Source organism: Haliaeetus albicilla, chromosome 1, assembly GCF_947461875.1.
Source record: "Haliaeetus albicilla chromosome 1, bHalAlb1.1, whole genome shotgun sequence".
NCBI lineage: Eukaryota > Metazoa > Chordata > Aves > Accipitriformes > Accipitridae > Haliaeetus > Haliaeetus albicilla.
In genome coordinates this window covers 38827534-38850146 of record NC_091483.1, presented here as the reverse complement: position 1 = coordinate 38850146, position 22613 = coordinate 38827534, and the positions used below count along the sequence as shown (strand labels likewise).

Genomic DNA, 22613 nt, shown 5'->3' with positions numbered 1-22613 from the left:
CCCTGTTTTCAATCCATCGATCCCACTACCAATATTAAATTTATGGTCCAGTTCGGCAGCCATCTTCTTTTTCAGGCATTACCATGCCCTTTCAAATCATCCCACATTAGACCTTCCTGGCAGTCATGTAACTCCTACAGCACTCGGTAGGTTGGCAGGTGCGCAGCAGCAGATAGGCAGTTAGGAAACAATGCTATGGATGGAGTCCTAACAGCACAACCCAGGTCCCATTCTCCTTGCTCTGCAGGAATAACAGCAGCACAGCACAGTAAAAGCCTATTTTTAACTATAAAGCAAGCCAACGTGACTAAATACACAAAAGGCGAAGACCTACAAAATAGCACAACGTCATTTTTATGAAATCATTCTTCAGAAGAGGAAAAGAAAAGCTTTAATCCATTTTTCCTACTTGCAAAGTCACAGTTTGGAGTCAAGCTACCCAGTTGGTGTGTCCAAATGACCCAGTGCACAGTGCCCACGCTTGTAAGCAAGCAAGCTGAAAGGCTATAGCCAGATAAAATGAGGCAATATTTATAGGCTGAGTGAAAGAAATCACAGGTTGAGGAATTTTGACCATTGGGTTATTGTCTGGGTTTACAATGTGGTTTCTGGCGGTCCATATATCTCTGAAGATCAAGTAACTGCAGTTACCAAGAGGACACTACTGCTACCAAACGTCGGCATTTGGTCACCAGTCAACCCTGGGACAGTTGAAATACATGGAGCTACATTTTGATTGCCATAGCATTTGTTAGCTTAATAACAGATACTAAATGCAGCTATAATGTAATACTTTGTCCTACTTTGCATCCTAACACACAAGCCTGCTTCTCCTCTATTTGAAAAGCAGTTGGCTCCTGATTCAAGTCAAGAAGCTGGGGCTGAAAGAGAAGGCTGGTATTAAACCAGTTTTCATATTCCCAGTCCAAAGGAAAAGTGTCATCTCCATCACAAGCTGCAAATGCCATGGAGGTATGCATATATTTGAGTGTAGGGAGTCACAACCATATTCATATTGAAGGCAAAATCTTCACATTTTGTCAAATGGTTCAGAGCTTTCTGTTGTCCTTTACAGTAGTCACTAAACTGGGACTCACAAGACATGTAAGGAAACATCAGAAAGCCTTCCTGAATTATAGGAAGGGCACTCACACTCCCATCTACTACCCAGCATAGGGAACACAAAGCACAGTAACTGTTGAAATCTGTAGCCGATCAAATTATTTGATGGCTTTTTAAGGCTCTCTAGACAGGCTTTGGTAGGAATGGCATATTACAGGAGACATCAAATGGACTGCCTATAACACAGGACTCAGGAAAGGCTAGAAAACTAGCCAGTCCAAGCTGGGGAGATTTAGCAGGCTACTCCTCATTTAGGAAAATCCCCTTTCACTTTTCGTGACAAGGGAACTAAACATGCTGGGATTTTGTGCTCCAACATTTGCAATGCAGACCATGGATCACAGAAAGGCTGGTGCCCTTATTTTTAGCTTTTTGACCAGCTTAAGGTTTAGGCCAAGTATAGAATGCCAGGTTAGCTAAATACCGTAGAGTTGGTTCATAGTAGCAAGCTTCACATTTGCAGTGAGAGCAACCCAAAAAGACAGATGAAAGCTTTTGGCCAAAGGCTGGACCCACATTCTTGCATCTTACCAAACTGCACTAGTCTAATAACCAACACCAGCACCACAAGTGTAAATTACAAACAACACCTACACAAAATTTCATCCTGTCTTCCAGTTATTTCAGCAAATGCAATTGGTTGTGGTCCTTCATGTTTTCCAAGAAAAAAAAAAAAAGAGAAAGAAAAAAAAAGAGAGGAAAAAAAAGAAAAAATTAGGCAATAGCTCATCTCCACCCCTGTATCTCAGATGTATTAGGGACTTAGTAGCAGCACTATTTGGGCCAGATGCTATGTTAACGTAAGGCTATTTGCAATGCTTTTATGTGGGTGATGTTGAAGGTAATCTGTTGTCCTTCATCTGCCCTTCTAGTACCCCCATACAAACATGGGTTTAGGAAGGAATGACAAACACTCCTATAAATTCCAGCTCCTGGGCACAGGATCAGCTTTCACAAGCAACCCACTGAGCAGAGACCCCTTCAGTACAGTTTATTCTTGCTGTGGTTCTCAGCTGAATCATCACCATCTCTAAATGAACAGCAAAAAAGACTACTGGCAAGCTGACAAAACTGGAAGAACCACCAACCATCCAGTACTGGGATACTGTATGAGTGCCAGTTATATCTCAGTAACAGATTGATGGGTTAAGCATGCAGAGTTTAGAATCCTAAAAAGCCTGCAGACCTGCAGGGGTCATCCCACGCTTCTTTTGCACTATAGCTACCAGACTCTTTTAAATACAGTATTGAAAATGAAGTGTGGCAGGTACAAGGTTCTTTGGTCAAAGGTAAATCTTGAAACGTTAATACTTCATTTTTCTCAAATCCTTAACATTAACTAGACTTATGTAGGGTTTTCACAGTCAGTAGGACTCCTCATGCACTGGCAATAAAGAACACTGGAAACACTGCTTCAGTATTACCCTCACCTGCGTGAACTCTTGAAATACCCTACTATCAAGTTTGGGGTTTTTTTTCCTAGTAGTATTACTTTTATTGATTTTTTTAATTTAGAGAACACTAACAAGAATGCATCAATATTAGTAAGTGAAAATAATTAATAGTCTTGTTATATATCTGCTATTGCAACTAAAATATCAAAAATCAAAATCAGACTTTAATAAAATAATATTGAGATCCTGAAAATCTTGTATTTATTTCAGTCAGACAAAAAAAAATTCACACCACTGTGTATTCATGAAAGGGTTAGTAAAATTAGTTCAGCTTTTCAAACATCAAGGATGCTCTTAAGGACTAATCTATAGCAATTTAAAGCCTAGAATAAATATACCAGGGAAGAAAAAAATATCTAAGATAGTTGAAGAAAAGCAAACTTTAAATAAGCTTAAAAAAATATATATACTTAAGAGTTTCTAGCATCAACATTCATTCATTATCCCAGAGAGCTGATAGTCTGAACACAGTTTAAATGTTTATCCAGTTCCAGTTTAGAAATTAGAAATCATGGTTCCTATAATGCTTGTATTGTTAAATCACATGCAGTTATCTTTTGCTATTTCATTGATTTTGCAGACAACTTGTAAAGCTATCAAGTACAGAAGTATTTTGCAGATGAGCTTCAGGTCATCTCAGCAGCAGACACAGAACAGAGACACTTCCCTCGCTTTTGCATACTGGAGTAGTACCCCCAGCAGCAGCGGCAATCACAACTGCAAAAACAAGCAACACAACTGACAGCAGTTTCTAATCCTTTTATAAGCTACATATTTCTTTGCATATCACTGAGATGCCCTGCTTTAGATAATTAAAAATGGAATTTCCAAAAATCTAATTTACTTCAACTTCCTGGAATATTTTTACAAGTGCATTTGCTAAACTGTTAAGTTTATGTTACTTGGAAATTGTCTAAGTACAAGCATAAGTATCACTGAGCCAGTACTCTCCAAGGGAGTGCAAATATTTTGCAGGTGGAAGAATCAACTTGAGATACTGAGGTACAGGATTTCCTTAGCTGACCGTGCTTGCTTCTGGTTACAATGGACTTCAGGCTACTATACATGCATATTGCTAATTCCCTGATATTTTTAATCTATGCTACACTTAGCACAACACAGTCCATTATCTTCTGCTTTTTAGAGCTTCTATTATTCCTGTGTCTTTATTAACTAGTAGAATCAGGAGCAAATCAACAGTACCTTAAGGGATTTAGGATTCTTTTTCTCTTTTGACATTTGGCTTTTTGGTTGCTTGATTTTTTATTTTTTTTTTTTTAATTGTTGTGTATCAGCAGCTCTCAATTTCAGCTGAATTTTCAGCATGCCTGAAGATCAGGCAGGAGTGCTTAAAACTCAGCAATGATAAATAGCATTAGTCTGTTCGTCTCAAAATAGCATGTTGGAAGAAGCTGACTTTCCTTTTCAGGTTCACATCTGTATTGTGCAGTGTGCACCATCATAGACATCACTTTGCAAGCACTCCAACACCACCACTAGATTTGGCCACTTTGGAACGTAAATCAGAACCAGTAATACTGATTCTGTTAGTTTCCCAATTCTTATTGTGAGGCCTGAACTTTTCCTACTTCATAAATTTGCTAAACGAATGCCCTACTGTGAGATCTTCTATACCAACTATTCATGTCAACCTGAAAAAATTTCAGCTACTTTTTCAGAAGGTAGAGAAAGCAGTTTTGTGCACACATGCACAATATACATATAGACGGTGGCTTTTCTGGTGTGGTTCTCCCCTCCCTTTTAAATATGTTGTGCAATGCCCAGGCCTTGAAACAGTAATGGAAAGATGGCAGGACATCTCCTATGTGCCAAGGATGCTTTCATAGCCAACTCTACAGGTCACTAATGCATTCACTGTCATTCCTATGAAATGACCCAAATTTTGCCATTTATAAGCTTTTGAGAAAATCTGCAGTTAAATGTTGTCCTGGAGAACAGGAATTTAGCCAGACTCTACCGCAGATCTCTGGTAGGATGCCAGGCAAGTCACTTAAAATCAACCCTTCAAATGATCATTAAGCTGTGGGTGCCTGAACTGAGCCAATACACAGAAAATTCAAATAACAAAATCCATACTTTGAACACTTATGTACACCTAGCTATGCTGAGGAATAAGCATCTTAAGTTCTCAAAATTCTATCCTTACTTTTTACCAAAGATTTGCTTCAGCAGAGCTACCTGAAAAATGAAAATAATCCCACCCCCACCCCTACTCCCCCGGCACTACATTAATGAATTGCATGAACACTGTAGTTACAAACACTTTAAAAAGCCACAGAAGAAAAAAAAAAAATAAATAATGCTTTCATCTTCTGAGTCGGACTGGAATAGTATGCCACAAACAGAACCCGGCCTTCTGAGCAATGAAGCTAGCCCAAAATATCGAACAGCTGCTCGTTAAACCAGAGCTATCCATCTTGAGATGAATCTTGTGGAAGATATATGGTCATGTAATTGAAGACTGTATCATAATGCATCTATGAAGAGGTTAAACACTATTCCTAATCACATGAAAAATCCACAACTCCTTTATTGGTCTTCAGAGAGGATTTTTTTTTTTTAAATATACAAATTAAGAGGAAAGGAATAATCAGAAGGGGCCAAACCAGAAATCTGGTTTCAGTAAGTGATAAAAATAAAGGTGCCTAACAACAACAGAAAAAAAATCTGTATCAAGTGCAATGTAATTCATTAAGATTAACAAAATCACAACCATCAGCAGTTACAGTAGCTAACAGTCGGAGTTCCTTTTCATATGTCGTCCTTTTTTTTCCAGATATACATATAAAAAAAAAATCCAGGTACGATGCCACCTCAGACTATTCAGCTTACCAAGCGTAGCCACCTGATCACAACATCACACTTCTTTTTCCCATGTCTTAGTGCTGCATGATGCTCACTCAAAGGACTAATAACTATCCCAGGTTACATTTATTGTGTGAGTTATAAAACAATACTGATGATCCCCTCCAATAACAGAAAATTACTGTTATTCTGTATAGTTCTAGATTTCTTAGGAAAGCGTGCCAACCAGCACCCTTACTACACACAGTATTTGGTGTGTAGTACTAAAATAACCATATTTGAACAAGTACCACTCAAGACTTTTCCTCAAAATACCATTCATTTCCTTCTCATTCCTGGGAGCGATGGGGCCCCTAGCACAGAGCCACAAATCTTTGTGAACTAAAATATGGTAAGAACAAGCCAAAGATTTGACTTATTGCTTTCAATATTTTTCAGTAATTCAAGACAGGTCAAGCACATCAAAAGACTGCAGTACCTACATGATCACTAAAGGAGAGTCACTGGGCTGGCAGTGAAACATATCCTTTATTAGCAGATTTTATTTCAATAATACCCAAAGTAAAAATGTAACTTATACTTTCTTACAGGTTGCTCATAAGTCACTCCAATGCACTCTGCAATGCACGAGCTGTTAATCATTACACAGTCATGAAAGAACTCTGCATCTCAAGTTGCATTTTAAAAAGCCATTATACCTGACAATTTTTTCTTTTTTTTTTTAAAGTGACCTTAAGTAAAGTTCCTACAAACAACACATACAAGGGAAAAGGAGAAATGAGATAGAAAGATAACATTTTAGAAGGCCCAAGCCTACTGTGGGAACCTTCATGCACTAGACTTTCATGTTATTTTTTTCACGTAATAAAGCACTTATAAGATGCAATGTGTGAAGCTTTTCAAGAGAATGTTGTTTCAACATCCACAAAACAACATTTACTGAAATATCACTCATCCTCCTAACCTTTAAGATTAGGAAAATTAAAATGAGAGCACTACAAAGCTAGTTGAGAGGACTCTTAAAACCAGCAAGGACACAGCCAAATAGAATGAACCTACTGAAATACATGAAATCTGGTGAAGTGCATCAAATACAAGAACTCAGCAGAACTACTTTTGCAACAATCCAGCTTCCATTTCTCTGCCGTCTTTCACCCAGAGCATACTTTTACTCCCTGTTCAGCAGATGGCAACAGTTGTGTGTCAAGGAACTTCACCCATAGATCGATACCACCTTCAGATAGGCATCTGCAGCACTGCTTCAAACTCTTCCGGTTTATGAAATATGAGGCATTTAGGACCAGTACACTTGACTGATGCGGCTGCTTTTATTTCTTTTATTAAATTATCTAGGAAACACAACATGATTTTTCACTTTTCCTCTCTCCATTTTCACCATGATGAACCTAATGGTCAGTTTGCGTACCATTTTCACAGAACAGTAGATTTAAACCATATCTCTCATTCCTTAACTAAACTAGCATGAAATTAACATTTTAACAGCATTAACTAAAATTAATTCACAGAATTTTGTGAAACCTTACACAGGAAATTTTTGCATTCAATTCCAGATTGTCGCAGCAAATCAAGCTGTCAGACTTTAGGCAGGGATGTCACAGAAGTAATTAAGGCTCTATCCTTGAAATAAGATCAAGTCAGAGATCAATAAAAGATTTAGGATTCTGGGAACATACTAATATGAAAATAACTCATCACCAAAAATTATTAATTCAATAAGTTCTCCTTTTAAGCAAAGCAAGACAAAGTCTCTATATCTTGAAACCTCAAGCTTGCCTTCCCTCTCTACCAAGAATTCACATCTTTCAGTCCCATTTTCCAAGCAAAATAACCTCTACCTAGAGAACAAGCACGGAAAGTTTCATTACCAAAGTGGTGGTGTTTGCTGAGCTACATTGTGTCCCAACAGTGTCATTTTAAACTTCTATATAAACTTTAAACTATGACTTTTGTTCATGCAAAATCAGCAATTGCATGCCAGCCCTATGTCAAAGTAAGATTTCTTTCTCTTACATATATGTGGACTTTTCTTCAAGTAAACTAATTTTCTTGTAAAGCAGTACCTTGACCTTTTCCCTTTTAGTATTCCTACATTTTGGTCCAGAGAGTGAAATTTATCTCTGTGATTAAATTAACTCAAAGTAATACAATTAAAATATGACAGAGCTTGTAACGTAGAGTCTCTAAAATGCCAGGTTATTTTTTTCCTTTACCTATAAGCAATTATTTTATATTGGTTAGACTTGCTGTGTTACCAGAATCAATCTAGAACTTTTCATCAACATTCTTTGGAGAGTAAAAAGAGCAGGAAAAACAAATACATATACAGCTTTCGCATTTTATTCCTATTTGCAAAGTCAAGGTAACCTATTCTATTTCAGCTTCTTTAGTACTTGAGTTTCAGAAGGAAAGGAGTTTGGGGTTGGTTTTTTTTTTTTAGATTAAGTTCTAAATATTTCATGAACACCAAATGATTTGGTAACATGAACTCCTTTATACTTAGAATGTAATTAAGAAGAAGGGAAAGGAACAAGTCAGTCTACAGCAAGAAACTGTGCTATGTCTGCTACATGCATAAGAAAAATCCACTAGACATTCTGAAATCTTTCTAGATTAGTTTCTGTATTTCTACACAATCAAAACTGAAGTCTTGAGGAAAATGTTTATCCTTTAAGAAGTTCCTGCTATCACATCTTCCCAATATTTATGATTCTTAGCTGTATATGCTGAACATACTGTACACATTCCCATGTACATTCTAGCACATATAGTATGCACAGAACATTATATATATAGATCTTTTCAAGAAACAAATTGTCAGATTGAAAATTATATTGAACCATATAAAATCTAGCATGAAGATTTAAACATGTTAACTGAACAATAACAATACATACTTCTATAATGTTTTTATCACGTAAAACCTAAATTTCTAATTCCTTACACCTGAGGCCTTGTTAAATAATGTTTGCTCTTCTGCTTATGAATGCATTTTTCCCAAACAATAAACACAGGCAGCCTATGGGATTAAAGCATGACAAAGGTGTAGCTGACTCATGGGATCAATTAGAAAGCATCAGTACTTCTCCTTTTGTTCATTCCATGTTTTACTAACAGTTTCTGCATTTTCAGCATAAGTGTATCACAGATGTTAAACGCCATGCTACAAGGCAACAGCACACTAGTACCACACACTAGACAGAATAAATCTATTCCTATCATCACCTACAATTATATCACTTGTTATACAGCTTAAGTATTTCTTTAAAGTTTTAAGAAATGCATAACAATTTTAACGGAATGCTCATTGCTTCTTGCTCAATGAAAGTATGTCAGCATTTCTTCAAGTAAATTTTTAATATTCAAAAAGAACATACAGAGTTGCCTTTTCTAAGCTAAAAGCAATCTTAAATACAGCCACCAACTCTAATGCCACCTCAGGTACAGCTTTGCCTCGAAACCCACTATTAAATTCACAAGCAGGAAAGCCCGTACGCAGGACGACAAGCAGTTTCAATCTCCATGCAGTTTGCCCGTGACAGGTTATTGATAGAACAAACAGAATTTGCAATACTTACTGAGTGTTTCTCCTGCTGGCCCATAACTCCATGGTTAGCTGGGATTGCAAGTGGTTTCATAATGAAGAAACATAAACCGAACTGAATTTATACATCATGTACCAATTTCTTATGGATGGCAAGTCACCCTCTACGGCATTAAATTAAAAAGAGGAGGAGGGGGGAAACCAAGCTGGAGCTAAAAGTGTCACTACTGGTAAGCTCAAAAGCCCCCTCGCACTTGTAGTGCAGAGCAGCAATCCGAACGACAGCGTTAGTCTCCATTTTTGTAACACTGAAAGTCTAAGCATGTCAGGACATACAGAGCCTGATGAAACCCTACATATCCAGCATTCATCCAAGGGACCAAAACCATTCCCTGAGCCTTAGGAATGGGAAGAAAAGAAAAAGGAGGAAAAAAGCTAAAATGGCTGACTGCACAGAGACTCCCTCAAAAAGGCTTAATACAGTATTATATTAGTCAGGGTGTAGGAACCAGCCTCCAGCATTCAGCCAAGCATTGTTAATACTCCTGTTTCATTTGCAATCACACACACACGCACGCAGCCTCCCCCCCCCTGCCACCACTACCCTCCACTCCCCCAAAATCAGGGCAGAGCACACGAATAGGGACCTCCTCCCCTGGCTGCTAATGATGCTGACAGAGTAGTGACCAGTGATCTCTGTTCCACTCAGCTAACCAAGTTTGCACAATTAATCTTAGCAGCATGACACTGATGGACATTTAATTTTATGATGCCTGCTCCTTGCAATCACGACAAGCACGTCTACCGCCCAAAGAGTCAGCAACAAAAATACAACAGTTACACACACACAAAAACCCAGAGAATCATGAGTCTGAATGCAATACGCCAATATAATTACGTTATTGTGCTTACTTTGGAAGACCATGGCTGCAGGCAGTTGGCATAGCAACGCACAAGGAAAGCCATTTCCTGGGTAGAAAGAATGCTTCCTTTTCTAAATAAAAAATTCCTCTTAGGATACAAACGGCATTGCTGCTTCCTGCAGAAAGCAAAGACACTAGTCTGTCTCTTAACCTGCACACAGGCACACACTCAATGCAGTTCGAGTGATGTAAGTGGGTTTCTCTCTCTCGCTCTCTCTCCTCTCCCTCCCTCTCCCTTTATCCACCGAAATATTCGAGTCAAATGGAAGACACATTCCTTGAGGCTCGCCCCCTCGGATACTTAACCATTTCACTCATTAAGGTAGAGATGGACAATGCAGATAAAACAGCAAGCTCTTGCCTGTATCTGGTATCAGCCTCTGAAGATCAAGGCAGCCCCAGAGGGGAGGGATTCCTTCGCTGCTGGCTCCTAAGAATATCACTGAAGTCAGGGTGGGAATAAGGACCCACGTTTACCTCGCCAAATCCTGAACTGAACACGACTTTTCATGAAGATGAGGATAAAGCAGAGGGGTTGACATCACCTCCCTTTTTCCCCCACCCAAAAGAGTGCTGCTGCAGAGCTGTAAACATTGTTATCAACTATTTATAAACAGTGCACTTGATGAGCTCTCTCAGATTTTCAGCAGCTTCCCTGCTACGCAGGCCACAGATACCCAGGGGCTGTGGCAGGTGAACGTCCAGAACCCTTTAAGACGACATTTGAAGTCTTTCTGAATACAGCTCCTGCTTCTTCTTGCGCATTGAATACACAAATTCCACTAAAAACAAAAGGGGATACACGGTCTGGAAGAGACTGACGTACATATGGCTTTTATAATTCTCGCCTCTGACTGTAATCATATCTGAAACTCAGAAATTTCCCCAGTCACTCCCATTCACACTATACCACTTCTCATGTTATACCAGCAAAATCACACTGCAGAGGAGCTGAAACGCAACAGGGAACGTGCTCAGGCAATAAACTAATTGTCAGCCCTATACGACGAACATCTTAAGAGCCACGAATTCACACCACTTGATGCAGAGGAGACCAAGCCAGGGCAAACAGGAACATGCCAACCTTCCATTAGGCTTCAACTTTAGTACAGTTCTCTAGAACACGTTTACAACACATTCTTTAAAATGAGAGACCATCTGTGCTTAAAGTAACTTCAAAGTCTTTTTTTTTTCCTTTTCTTTTTTTAAACAAGAACAATAGAAAAACAGACTTAACAGTTGCTACACAGGCGTAAACACACAGGAAAAAAAAATGAATACTACAGAATACTATGTCATACAATCTGCAGCTGCCTTCCACCAAAATAACATGTCCACTGATAATGAGTTTAGTTTGTTACACAGTGATTTCTTTCGGTACTGACAATGACTGCTAGTAAATGAGGCTATAAAAAATAGTGGAAATGAATTCTAGTAAAGCAAGAAATGATCCTGAAATATCTGGTCTATTTTTTGCACAGTTATTCTAAGGACACTGTTTCACACACAGCACATTTTAAATTGAATATATTTACATTTATGAGAGTTTAATGACACCCATGCCCTTGATCTTCTAGTATATGCTAAAAGATAAGTTCTTCTTTAAACGACTGAACTACAAAAATGAGTTTAGAATTTTTAAAAGTCTTTGCAATCTGCCAGTGCAACTAACAGATGATTTAAAAACGTCAAATTATGCTTAAGCCTTGTAAAACAGTCTAATGCTCAGCACAGTCAATTTTCTGATGAAGTGCTGACCAGAAATAGCGGAAGTTATTCATTCTAGGAAGCTCAGACAAACCCTCTATAGTACAAAATTAAAAAATATTACTTGTTGACAAAGAAATTAAAATCCTCTTGAGTCTGATTTGGTGGCCTTGCGGTTAACACCATGAGCAGAATTTCAGCGCAGTGTTTTACGCTCATGTCAGGAAAAAATGAAGTTCTGATAAGACAGAAATGTCTCCCCAGCATAGGAAGGGAGCATACCCTGAACTCCATTACATACTTAACTATCAATATGCATCTTACTCTGCATCAGTTGCTATTTCCAACCAAAATCTAGCCTGGTTTCTGTGGCATAAGCCTTGAAGAGTAACATGAAAACATGAAAGAAACCATTAAAACAGTAGTGAAAGACAAAACCTCCAGATGATGAAGCCATGAAACACTTCCTTACTACTTATGCTGGTCACTACTATACACCTCTACTTGCCTGTTAGAAAATTAAGTCTGTACTTCATACACTAATGCAAAATTTAAATCAACCTAACAAAGCCTAATTGATGTTCACCTGCATCAGACTGATGAAGACTTGGTGGTTTCCAAAATAGAAAAAAGCCTCTTTATATTTAAAATGTGAAAAGTGATACTTATATAATTAGGTGAAGAAAACACCACTCACAGGCAATTTGTAAGTCAAAACAATTTCAAGAAATAAATGGTTGATTCCATTTCCCTATTCCTTCCTCCTCAACTGCCACCACTTTCCAGGTACAGTGGTGCAGTGTAATCATATGTACTGTCCACTATCAGTTCAGAAAATTATTACATATAAATTATATTTTGTGAATCGTTATATGTTTCAGTGTAGAATGAATGGAATTTAAATCAGTGTAAGACACCAGAACAATATATCCTGGAAAGTTTCTATCATAAACAAGTATGAATAGTTTATACAAAACCTAACTGCAACTTTGTGTTCATGTGTATTTCAAAACCCATGTTAAGAACTTCTTGCTTAGACTACAGTTTGAAAAAGCAAGACATTTTTGCAAATGCTTTTAGGCAATTAAAGTGAGATGTTAATAAACCTGATGTGCAATAATTGGACATCATGGGCTATCCCCAGCTGCTTTCAAAATATTGCATTTATAAGAAAATTGGCATCTTTTTATGAGTCACAGAAAAGAACATTAAAAAAACCCCTTCCAACAGTAACTACAAATGTTAGGACATCCTTGGACTACTCACAGGCTTCAGGATTCATAAAGAGTAATTCTGAATTCAAGTTAAAAATCGGTAGAGATGTCAGCAGCATGTACCATCTGACTGTAATGCCTCTCAACAATTTTACATTCTAGAACATAATCTCACATGGATATTATTCTCCTAAACAGTGTCAACAATGCTTGGAGTATTAAACCTTTTTAGGTTAATGACAAATGCTGCAACAACAGATTACCTCAAATCTTCAATTTCAAGCAGTCACCTTAACTCACAGCTATTTACAGGAGTACTTAAATTTTTATACAGATTACGTACACAGAAACCATTCTTTTCCTGAAGTCCCTCAAAAACATAAGTTATCAGCACATTTTCCCCCTCCCTTTAAATCCAGTGTAAAGTAGCATTTCCTTCATGTTCAAAAACTTATGCAAAAGACAACGGAACACTGTAAGGTCACCAAATTTACTCCAGAAAAAGGCTGGGGGGGGGGGGGGGGGGGGAGGGGGGCGGTGCGGCAGAGTCAAAGAAATTGAAAAAAAGACCAAGGAATAAAGGCAAAAACCCCACAATATGTGTGTCCCAAAAACATTCACAGTGAATGGACTATTACACAGTTGTGTAGGAGAATATAGGCAGCTAAACTGAAGAGTACAAGAATAGAGTACATAATTTTAAAGGAAAACAAGGCAGAGGTATCTTTGCTTCCCTCCCACCCTCCTCACTTGGAAAGAAATGGAGGTTTAAAACTTAGTTTTAAGCTCAGGGCTATTGGACACAAAACCATTAAGCTCCCAGGAGCGTGCTTCTGAATTTTATAAATGCTGATGCTCTCTCCCTCCCACTAGCCTTAAGAGAGATTGCTAAATAACCATCCGATGCTCCCATCAGATTTAAAAACACCAACTGAAACCACTGAAAACCCAGAACGATAATTCATTCCAAATGCTACAATCCATTTAAATGTCCTATACAATACGAAAGTCTTATTCTAATGTATTTAGGCAAATTTACTGCCAGTAATTGAAATCTCTGGTAATATGACCCAATTTCATGCAAGCGAGTTCCTGTTTATCAGGATAACGCAGACATGGAATGGTCCAGGCACACCTGTCCTATTTGCATTTTCTCAAGAACTTTGAGAACTTTATTCAGCAGAGTTTTATTTAAAGGAAAATTACCAAATATGTTCTCCAAGGTGAGTTTCTATGACTAAAACACCACTTTGGCCAAAACACATGGATAATAGTATTTGCCAAATTAGTGGGGGGGGTTTATTAGTAAAGCTGTGGCATTAACATCATAAGGACGTTCACTGCACCACTGGCAACACCAAAGCAACAGTTACAATGGAGCGATGTGTGCTGTTTTGATAACACATTTACTAATGTTACAGACCATTTGAACAAATGCCCTTCTGTTGAGCTGCTGCTGCAGATGAATCTATAATCCGGATCTTTATAATAATGACAAGCCCAGAGCAGTCAGGCTGGTGCCTCAGCTGGGTGGATGTGCCATAGACTGCCAATCTTCCCTTTGACAGCAGACTCATTTGTCACCTTCTGTGCACAGCTCTGTTTTCAGTACAGCAAACTTTGTTTGCATGCCATCCATCTTAAAATGGGAGCAAGTTATAGTATTCATTTAAAATACTTGCCATCAAATTCTCTTTCATATGACAATTATGTTAGAACAGACATGAAGAAACCCTAATGGAACAAGATGCCCGATTTCCAGAGCATGTAATTTAGCTTACAAAACCAATTTGAGCAAAGGCTCACCACCGTAACAGAGCACACAAACTTTTCTCTGGACTCCATATTTACTTATGCTTTAAAACTAACAATGCTCTTAAACAAAACCAAACCAAACCAACCAAAAACCAACCAAAAAAAGAAGTAAGGATCAACATATCTTTTGTGTTTCTGGAACACTTTTAAGGTCTTACTAAATTTTACTTGCAAGATCAAAATCATATTTAGTATGCATGTATGTGAAGTCACTTTATGTGGTGTTTAACTGATTTAGCTGTGTTTTTTACATAAAGCAAAGGGTTATTACTTACACAAGCCTAAAGTTTAATGCATACAACATGGCTTTAAAAGTATGTATTATCATTATTAAATGTTAAAAATTAGACAGTAAAATTCAAAATATTACTGACTTCAATTGACAGAATGGTCACAGATTAGTTTAATTTCCTTAAATGTTTCAGTACTTCAGGAGTGGAAAAAAAGCAGTCTTGTCAGGATAGATTAAGTTTTTCCCAATGGTCATAAAATTTTCTCACTTTGGTGTAAGGACAAGAGTTTAAGATGACATGTTAATTAAATCAGAAAACACAACGATGTGCCTTCTGCTTGTAAACTATGACAAAAAGCATGAAAGCAAAAAAGAAAATGCTCTTTTAAGGTCAAAAATTATGATTTTGGGCATATAGGACTAGCAAGGCCTCTTTACCAGATCTAAACAATACCTTGGCATCCATACCCGCTGGGGACAAGGTTCACTACTGAGATACAAATTGCCTTACTACCTTGGAGGAAAAACAAAACAAAACAAATACCCACAAAACCCCCTGTATCGTTGTGTCCATACCAATTTCACAGCAGGAATCCAGGGACACAAGTTCTTCACTTATGTGAGGCACCCCCAAAATTTCATGTTCTTCCACCATATAATAATGCAGGAAAACTTTATGGAAGCTGGATAACTGCATACCTCTTTCATGTGTATCCTACTGCTGCACTGTTAAATGGTAAGAATAAAATTCAGGGATTTTTCTGAGGTCAGTCAACTGCCCAAATTCTAGACCATTATGTTCTTTACCAGCCCCATTGAATCCTGTTACCTGAAATACACTGACATGTTTGAATTGCAAGGATGATTGCTCTGGCACGGAACTGAATGTACCTGAGACCACCCAAGGGAGGGGAACAATTATTTAATGTTTCAGCATAAAATATTAACAGAGTAAACCCAAACAAAACCCAGATTTTTCTCCAGTCTTCTCTAAGTGCTAACTGGTTTTCTGTTGGTTTTTATTGTTTGGTTATTCATTGGGAGATTTTGGCAGTAGTAGAGGGGGAGTATTTTTGTTTTAAAAAACAGTTTTCCTTGAATTTACTTAGAATCATTAAGGAAGAATGTGAAACTGTCATCACTATGTTCAAGGTGCAGACATAGACGGGACTGACAGAAAACCTCCAGTCTCCCATTAGGTTTCGAGATTCCCCAAATAATGGTGGAAATGGTGTGTCATTTTTACTACCATATGTGACGTTGAGTCCTTTCTGTCCACGTTCTTGAATGTTTATTTGGACATTTCTTGGGGTAACTAACTGTTTATCGCTGGTACGTTGAGGAAGTTTAACTTTGAAAGGGCTGGTTGCTGTTACAGAGGATTTTAATTCATTTCAGTTGTGTGTTGGAAGGAAATAACTTTTGGTTTTGTCTTCAGCCACAGTCTTAACCAAGGAGAGTCTCCAAAGAGCCTACTCCAGGGGTTCCCAGTTAAAATCAACACTAAGAAGTTGATCAAAACCAAATCAAAACTAAAAAGTTTACCAGCATAAGATTATTTTTTTTCAGAGAACTCTCTCCTCTTGCCCCTGCATATCCTCCCTTGTGTAATGCACCATGCACTAACATATCGTGAGAACTTTGTGCCCTGTCTCTAGCAACTGTACAGAAATCATTTATCCAGACCTTTCACTTTTATCAGTGACAAACCCCATGCAACTTCAGTTGTCCCTTACTTTTAAAAATAATTATTAAGCAAAATGAGCCAAATTGGTTTTAGATAGAAAAAAAAAGTCAAAACACAACATTACATCCTTCAAATAAAGAGACCTTAATATAAAATTCTAAAAAAATGCCCTTTCCCTCTCCTCTTACCCAATCAAATAAATCAGGGAGCCAGCTACCATCAACTGATTGATGTCCCATTTTGCAAATTTTAAACTACATTTTTCCGTTACAATTACAAGATCAGTTACCTGATCTTAGTAGAAGTGCACCTAACCCAACTGAGTCTCCCTAATAATTTGATTCTACACTGTTTTGTATTCCAGGATTACTAACGGAAAAGCTGTCAGCATGCTTACTTTTAAGATGATCTTTTGTGCACCATGGATCATTTGCAGACTTTAAAAAAAGTTAGCTGCAGGCCTTTATACTCATCAAATTACAACATTCAAGAGTAATATAAAGAATGTAATTTAGTGAAGTGAAAGGAAGAAAACGTAAAATATTTTACATTTTAGCACATGCATAGACACACGCATATACAAATAATGCAAAACAGAGTGAAAGCACTATCTGTGTAGTTTTTGCCAACCATATCAACAATACACATAATATCTGCCAGCTGTTCCAGATGCATGTCAAAACTTTACTACCTGAAAATTCAAAGATAATTAAGGTTAACTGCTCAAAACTAAAGCCCAGCTCCCCATACCCATTACTTGTACAACAGAATACTAACACTTTGACTAGATCTTACATTAAAAAAAAAAAAAAAAAGGTTTTTTTCATTATTAAAAAAAAAATATTTCTTTCCATCAGAGATGTGTAAACACCAGGAATTTAGAAAGTGGTCAAGGATGCTCAGCCTCACATCTAAGAACAACTTTGTTGCACGGTGACCTGAGTATGGCTACATAAGCATGTTAACAGTGTGGTGAAAGAGAGAGAAAGAATTTACCACAAACCTTGTGGTAAATTCAAGGTAACTACATTGCATTACTCAGGACTTGTTAGCTCCCCTGAACTGAACTGTCACCTGCTAGAAGATGCATGCATGGACAACAGCATTTACACTTAGCAGGACTAGCCAGGACACTGTAATGTACACATCTACCCAATAAAGTAAAAAAAGTTTACACATCAAAAGATTTTCTCTCAGACTTATTAGCATTTAAATAAAGCAGATTATTCCAGCTTTTTTCCTAACCATCACCTTTGGTCAAGACCAACCTTTGCGTAAATTTTAAGATTAAGACTGCCTGGAAAGTAGGATGGACATTGCTGCATCTTCATCAGCAGCTGTGACAGCACTGAGAGAAGCCTGGTATCTGCAACTTGGGCTACTGAGTCTCATCTAAAAGCTTAGAAACAGAATTATGTTGAATGTGCAATTACTGTTGTAACAGCTGTATTTCCTTCATTTTAAAAAAAACACAGCTTTTAAAGAAACCAAAGCACCTCCCTCTCTTTCATCCGAAGAAACCCACCACCACTAAACTACCATAACATACACAACCCCAAATATCTACCCAGAGACCTCTGTCAACTCCTTTACTCCTTAACATTTCAGAGTCAGAGACTGTAAACATGCTTTAGTTTTAAGGATTTGGGGCACCTTTTAAAAACAAACAAACAAACAAACTTGAAATAATTCACAAATAGGAATTACAGCATTATTTCCACATAGCAAAAGTTACAAGTAGCACAAAGCTTCAAACACATGAAAACCCAAGCTCTGTTAAACTAAATACACACAATTTACTTTCACAAATTACTGTTTAAGATCATGACACCAGACTAGAAGCCAGGAGTTGCAGGTCACAGTTCTTGCTTTATTACTAAATTCTTGCATTGCCTCTAATTTCCTCCTTCCTCATCTCAAACTTGTTTGATACTCATGCACCAAAACTCATCATGGAAGGGTCATGTTTAGATGTGTTGGAATAAGTTCCACCCTTTGGTCAAGCCTTTAGGCATGACTATAACATCAATATTTCAAAATATGGAGAAACAGTCTTTCTTTGGGTTTGGTCCCCGTCCCCCCCCTTCACAACTGATAACTGCAAGACCAGTGAGGAACTGACATATGCTAGTTGTCCAAGAAAAAAAGAAGTATTTGCAAACCCAGAATAGAAAGTGAAAGAATAACTCCCCTTCTGGACTTAGAATCATAGAGACATTAAGGTTGGAAAAGACCTTTAAGATCATCAAGTCCAACCGTAAACCTAACACTGCCAAGTCCACCACTAAACCATGTCCCTAAGCACCACATCTACATGTCTTTTAAGTGCCTCCAGGGATGGTGACTCCACCACTTCCCTGGGCAGCCTGTTCCAGTGCTTGATAACACTTTCAATGAAGAAGTTTTTCCTAATATCCAATCTAAATCTCCCTGGCACAAATTGAGGCCATTTCTCTTGTCCTATTGCTTGTTACTTGAGAAAAGAGGCTGATCCCCACCTTACTACAACCTCCTTTCAGGTAGTTGTAAGGAGTGATAAGGTCTCCCTTCAGCCTCCTTTTCTCCAGGCTAAACAACCCTAGTTCCCTCAGCTGCTCCTTGTCAGACTCATGCTCCAGGCCCCTCACCAACTTGGTTGCCCTTCTCTGGACATGCTCCAGCAACTAAATGTCTTTCTTGTAGTGAGGGGCCCAACACTGAACACAGTATTCAAGGTGTGGTCCCAGCAGCACCAAGTACAGGGGGACAATCACTTCCCTGCTTCTGCTGGCCACACTATTTCTGATACAAGCCAGGATGCTACTGGCCACCTTGGAACTTGGAACGTTCCATCTTTCCCATGTTTCAGTTCTATATTGTCATGGTTTAACCCCAGCCAGCAACTAAGCCCCAAACAGCCGCTCACTCACCTCCCTCACAATGGGATGGGGGAGAATCAGAAGAGCAAAAGTGAGAAAACTCATGGGCTGAGATAAAGACAGTTTAATAGGTAAAGCAAAAGCCACGCACATAAGCAAAGCGAAACAAGGAATTCATTCACCACTTCCCATGGGCACGCAGATATTCAGCCATCTCCAGGAAAGCAGGGCTCCATCACACGTAACCTTTACTTGGGAAGACGAACGCCATCACTCCGAACGTCCCCCCCTTCCTTCTTCTTCCCCCAGCTTTATCTGCTGAGCATGACATCATATGGTCTGGAACATCCCTTGGGTCAGTCGGAGTCAGCTGTCCCAGCTGTGTCCCCTCCCAACTTCTTGTGCCCCCCCAGCCTCCTCGCTGGTGGGGTGGGGGGAGAAGCAGAAAAGGCCTCGGCTCTGTGTGAGCACTGCTCAGCGGTAACGAAAACATCCCTGTGTTATCAACACTGTTTTCAGCACAAATCCAAAATACAGCCCCCTACCAGCTACTTTGAAGAAAATTAACTCTACCCCAGCCAAAACCAGCACATATACATACTTCCTTAGTTGCTCAGGATATTTAAACTACTACTTTTATTGATTTTTTTTAGAGCTTTGAAGTTCACTCAGCAAAATGGTAATTTTAAATGATTCAAATCAAATATAAAACACTATTAAAAGTACTCAGAACAGAACCTTTTGTGGAAAGATTGACACCAAATACTAATCATTTTATCTTTAAGTCACTACATCAAGCACAACTCACATAACAGGGGCTCAGATGCTTGGGAAAAAAAAATGAACTGATAGTTTCTTTCCATACTTTGGTGGGCACATGTCCACATCAGGACTATCACTCACAATGCTCATCTGTATAGAGATGGCAGTGTTGAAAGGATCTGTATTGGTATTCTACAAATATAACGCATAGACAGATCCCATTTCCCCATATGTACTTTACATGCAAACATTGCTTCTAAATGAACAACCTTAGACTAATGAGGATATCCTATTTAAAAATGTTTAAGAACACATGTATGTGTGTGTTTAATCTTCCTCAGCTCTAATCAAGTTTAAGTGCTGGAAATTCAATATTTGTATTTAGTTACATTATGCAACGATCAGTTTAGAAAAGGGTTATGAAAAATTCATTTTTCTTCTGCATGAACAACTTTCTGCTTTGATGACAAACCTCACATTTCGTTTTATACCCTACATCTCAGAAAAGCAATCTTTTGTATAATATAAAAGAGCACATCACAAGTCAGTAACAGCAAAAAACTCACACTACTCTGGAAAATCTATGCTATTAAACACGGTTTCACATATGTGTGGTCATAAAGTATCGGCAACTCTACAAGCTGTAAACAGGACCTAGTGTCAATAATATATCAAAAAAAAAAAAAGAAAATCAGAAACTACTGACACTTCAGTTGCAGAAAATACTGCATAGCTTCAATGTTTCTCTTTGAATTTCCAAATCTAATCACAATTACAAATCCAGTTATGACATCAATGTGAGCACTTCCAAAGGGAATGGAAGAACAGTAAATCCCAAAGGATATACGAGTTCTGCAGCAGGGATGATGTAATATATAAAAATAGACATCCTCTGACAGAAGCTGCAAGTTGAGTAAATAACACACTGCATGTCATTAATTTTGCATTAGCTTGCCAGTAGACATTACTAAAAGGATGATGAACTAACAATTTTGTTTTGCTTCGGGTGCTACACAAAATAAAATGATAGCATTGCTCACATATTAACATTAATAGATAACATAATACATAATTTTAAACTAATAGTCCCTTACAACACGGATGAAGGAGGGAAGCCACGTGGCTAAAACGGTTGTGTTTTGCCACAAAACACAGAACATAGGGGTGGGAATTACTTATTGTCGTTATAACATTACCAGCGGATGTTCCCATAAAGCACCCAACTTCTATACAAAAAACAGTTAACGGGAACTGTCCAAATCATCTCAGGAATTTCATATTTCAGATGAAATTACCCCACAGGTTTTGTAGTGTCTCACTTCAAAATACACCTGCATATATAACACAGTCACACACTTCAGGAATTAGCATTACTACATGTGTTCAAATATTACATACACATACTATGTAATATACTATGTATATCTAGCATTTTGTATTATTTCCTAGTATAACATACACATCTACTTATTATTTGGAATGAGATTGATTATTGTCATCATGGGATAATAAAAACAGTTGCTTTTGAAATTGCACACTGAATTTTGTAAATGAACTAAAGCAACTAAACAAATATCCTTCCTGGTAAAAGGACACTCGCACTTGATGATGTTAAGAACCAGACCCTTTCTTTTGTTAATGGAACTATCAATGCAGTGTATTTTATTTTAAATATAAACACTAGAAATGTTAAATAAATTATTTTATACTTAATTTGTTATCACTAGAGACAATTTTGAGTAAAAAAAGTATTATTATTTGTGCAAATGTGTGATTAAAACACCCTTGCACACCATGCTACTTCCCATTGGCAATACACTGTAGGTTTAGGTGTGTGTACAATTATGTTTTGAATGACCATTTCTCTGCTTACATTACTTAAATTAATTTGTTTTATAACCAAGAACAGAATGAGTCCAGTTCAATTTTTATTTAAGTGAGGTGACCTTTTTGCTTTCATTTTGCATATGCCACGTAACAGAACCATCTCGGCTTCCTTTCTGCTTGCTCTTCACATTTTTCCTCTATCTGGGGCAAAACTAAGTTAGCATCAAGTTAAAAAATTAAATCTATTTAAATAGGTTCGGCTACCATAACTCATACAAGCCTCTAAAGCCAAAACCTTCAAACTTTCTGCTTCCCCAAACATTTTGATGATCAAGTGTACCTGACTACGATCCCCAGTAGTTTTTCTGTGCCTTTTTTCCTTTGTAAATAAACTTGCTTAACACTTCCAGGGTCAAGGATCTTTAAACAATTGTTTTTTCCCCAGAACCTCTCCACATCCTTTATACCTCTGTATAAAGTCAAGCTTTCAGTGTGTCCACACCTCTTTGTTCACTGCCCCTCAAATAATTTTTCCTAGACTTGGCAAATTAGCTCAGATGTTGTTCATTCTTCCTAAAAGCAGGCTGCTCCCCCCCCCCCCCTTTTTTTTGTGTGTGTGTGTGA

At 37.9% G+C, this 22613-nt stretch overlaps 1 protein-coding gene across 10 annotated transcripts in view; it reads right to left on the bottom strand.

Annotated features, from left to right (window-relative positions):
- The window catches only part of RAPGEF2 (Rap guanine nucleotide exchange factor 2), a 194014-nt gene that overhangs the window by 64132 nt on the left and 107269 nt on the right, over positions 1-22613 (bottom strand). The window contains exon 1 of one of the 10 annotated variants that reach the window (XM_069786201.1): positions 9877-10044. The exons of 6 other annotated variants lie outside the window; for them this stretch is intronic. In XM_069786201.1, coding sequence (XP_069642302.1) covers positions 9877-9930 — 54 coding nt within the window. In that variant the 5' untranslated portion in view covers positions 9931-10044. Of the gene's footprint in view, positions 1-8998; positions 9534-9876; positions 10045-22613 lie in introns of those variants that run through there. 3 more of the 10 variants (XM_069786217.1, XM_069786200.1, XM_069786209.1) reach the window with 3 other exon arrangements.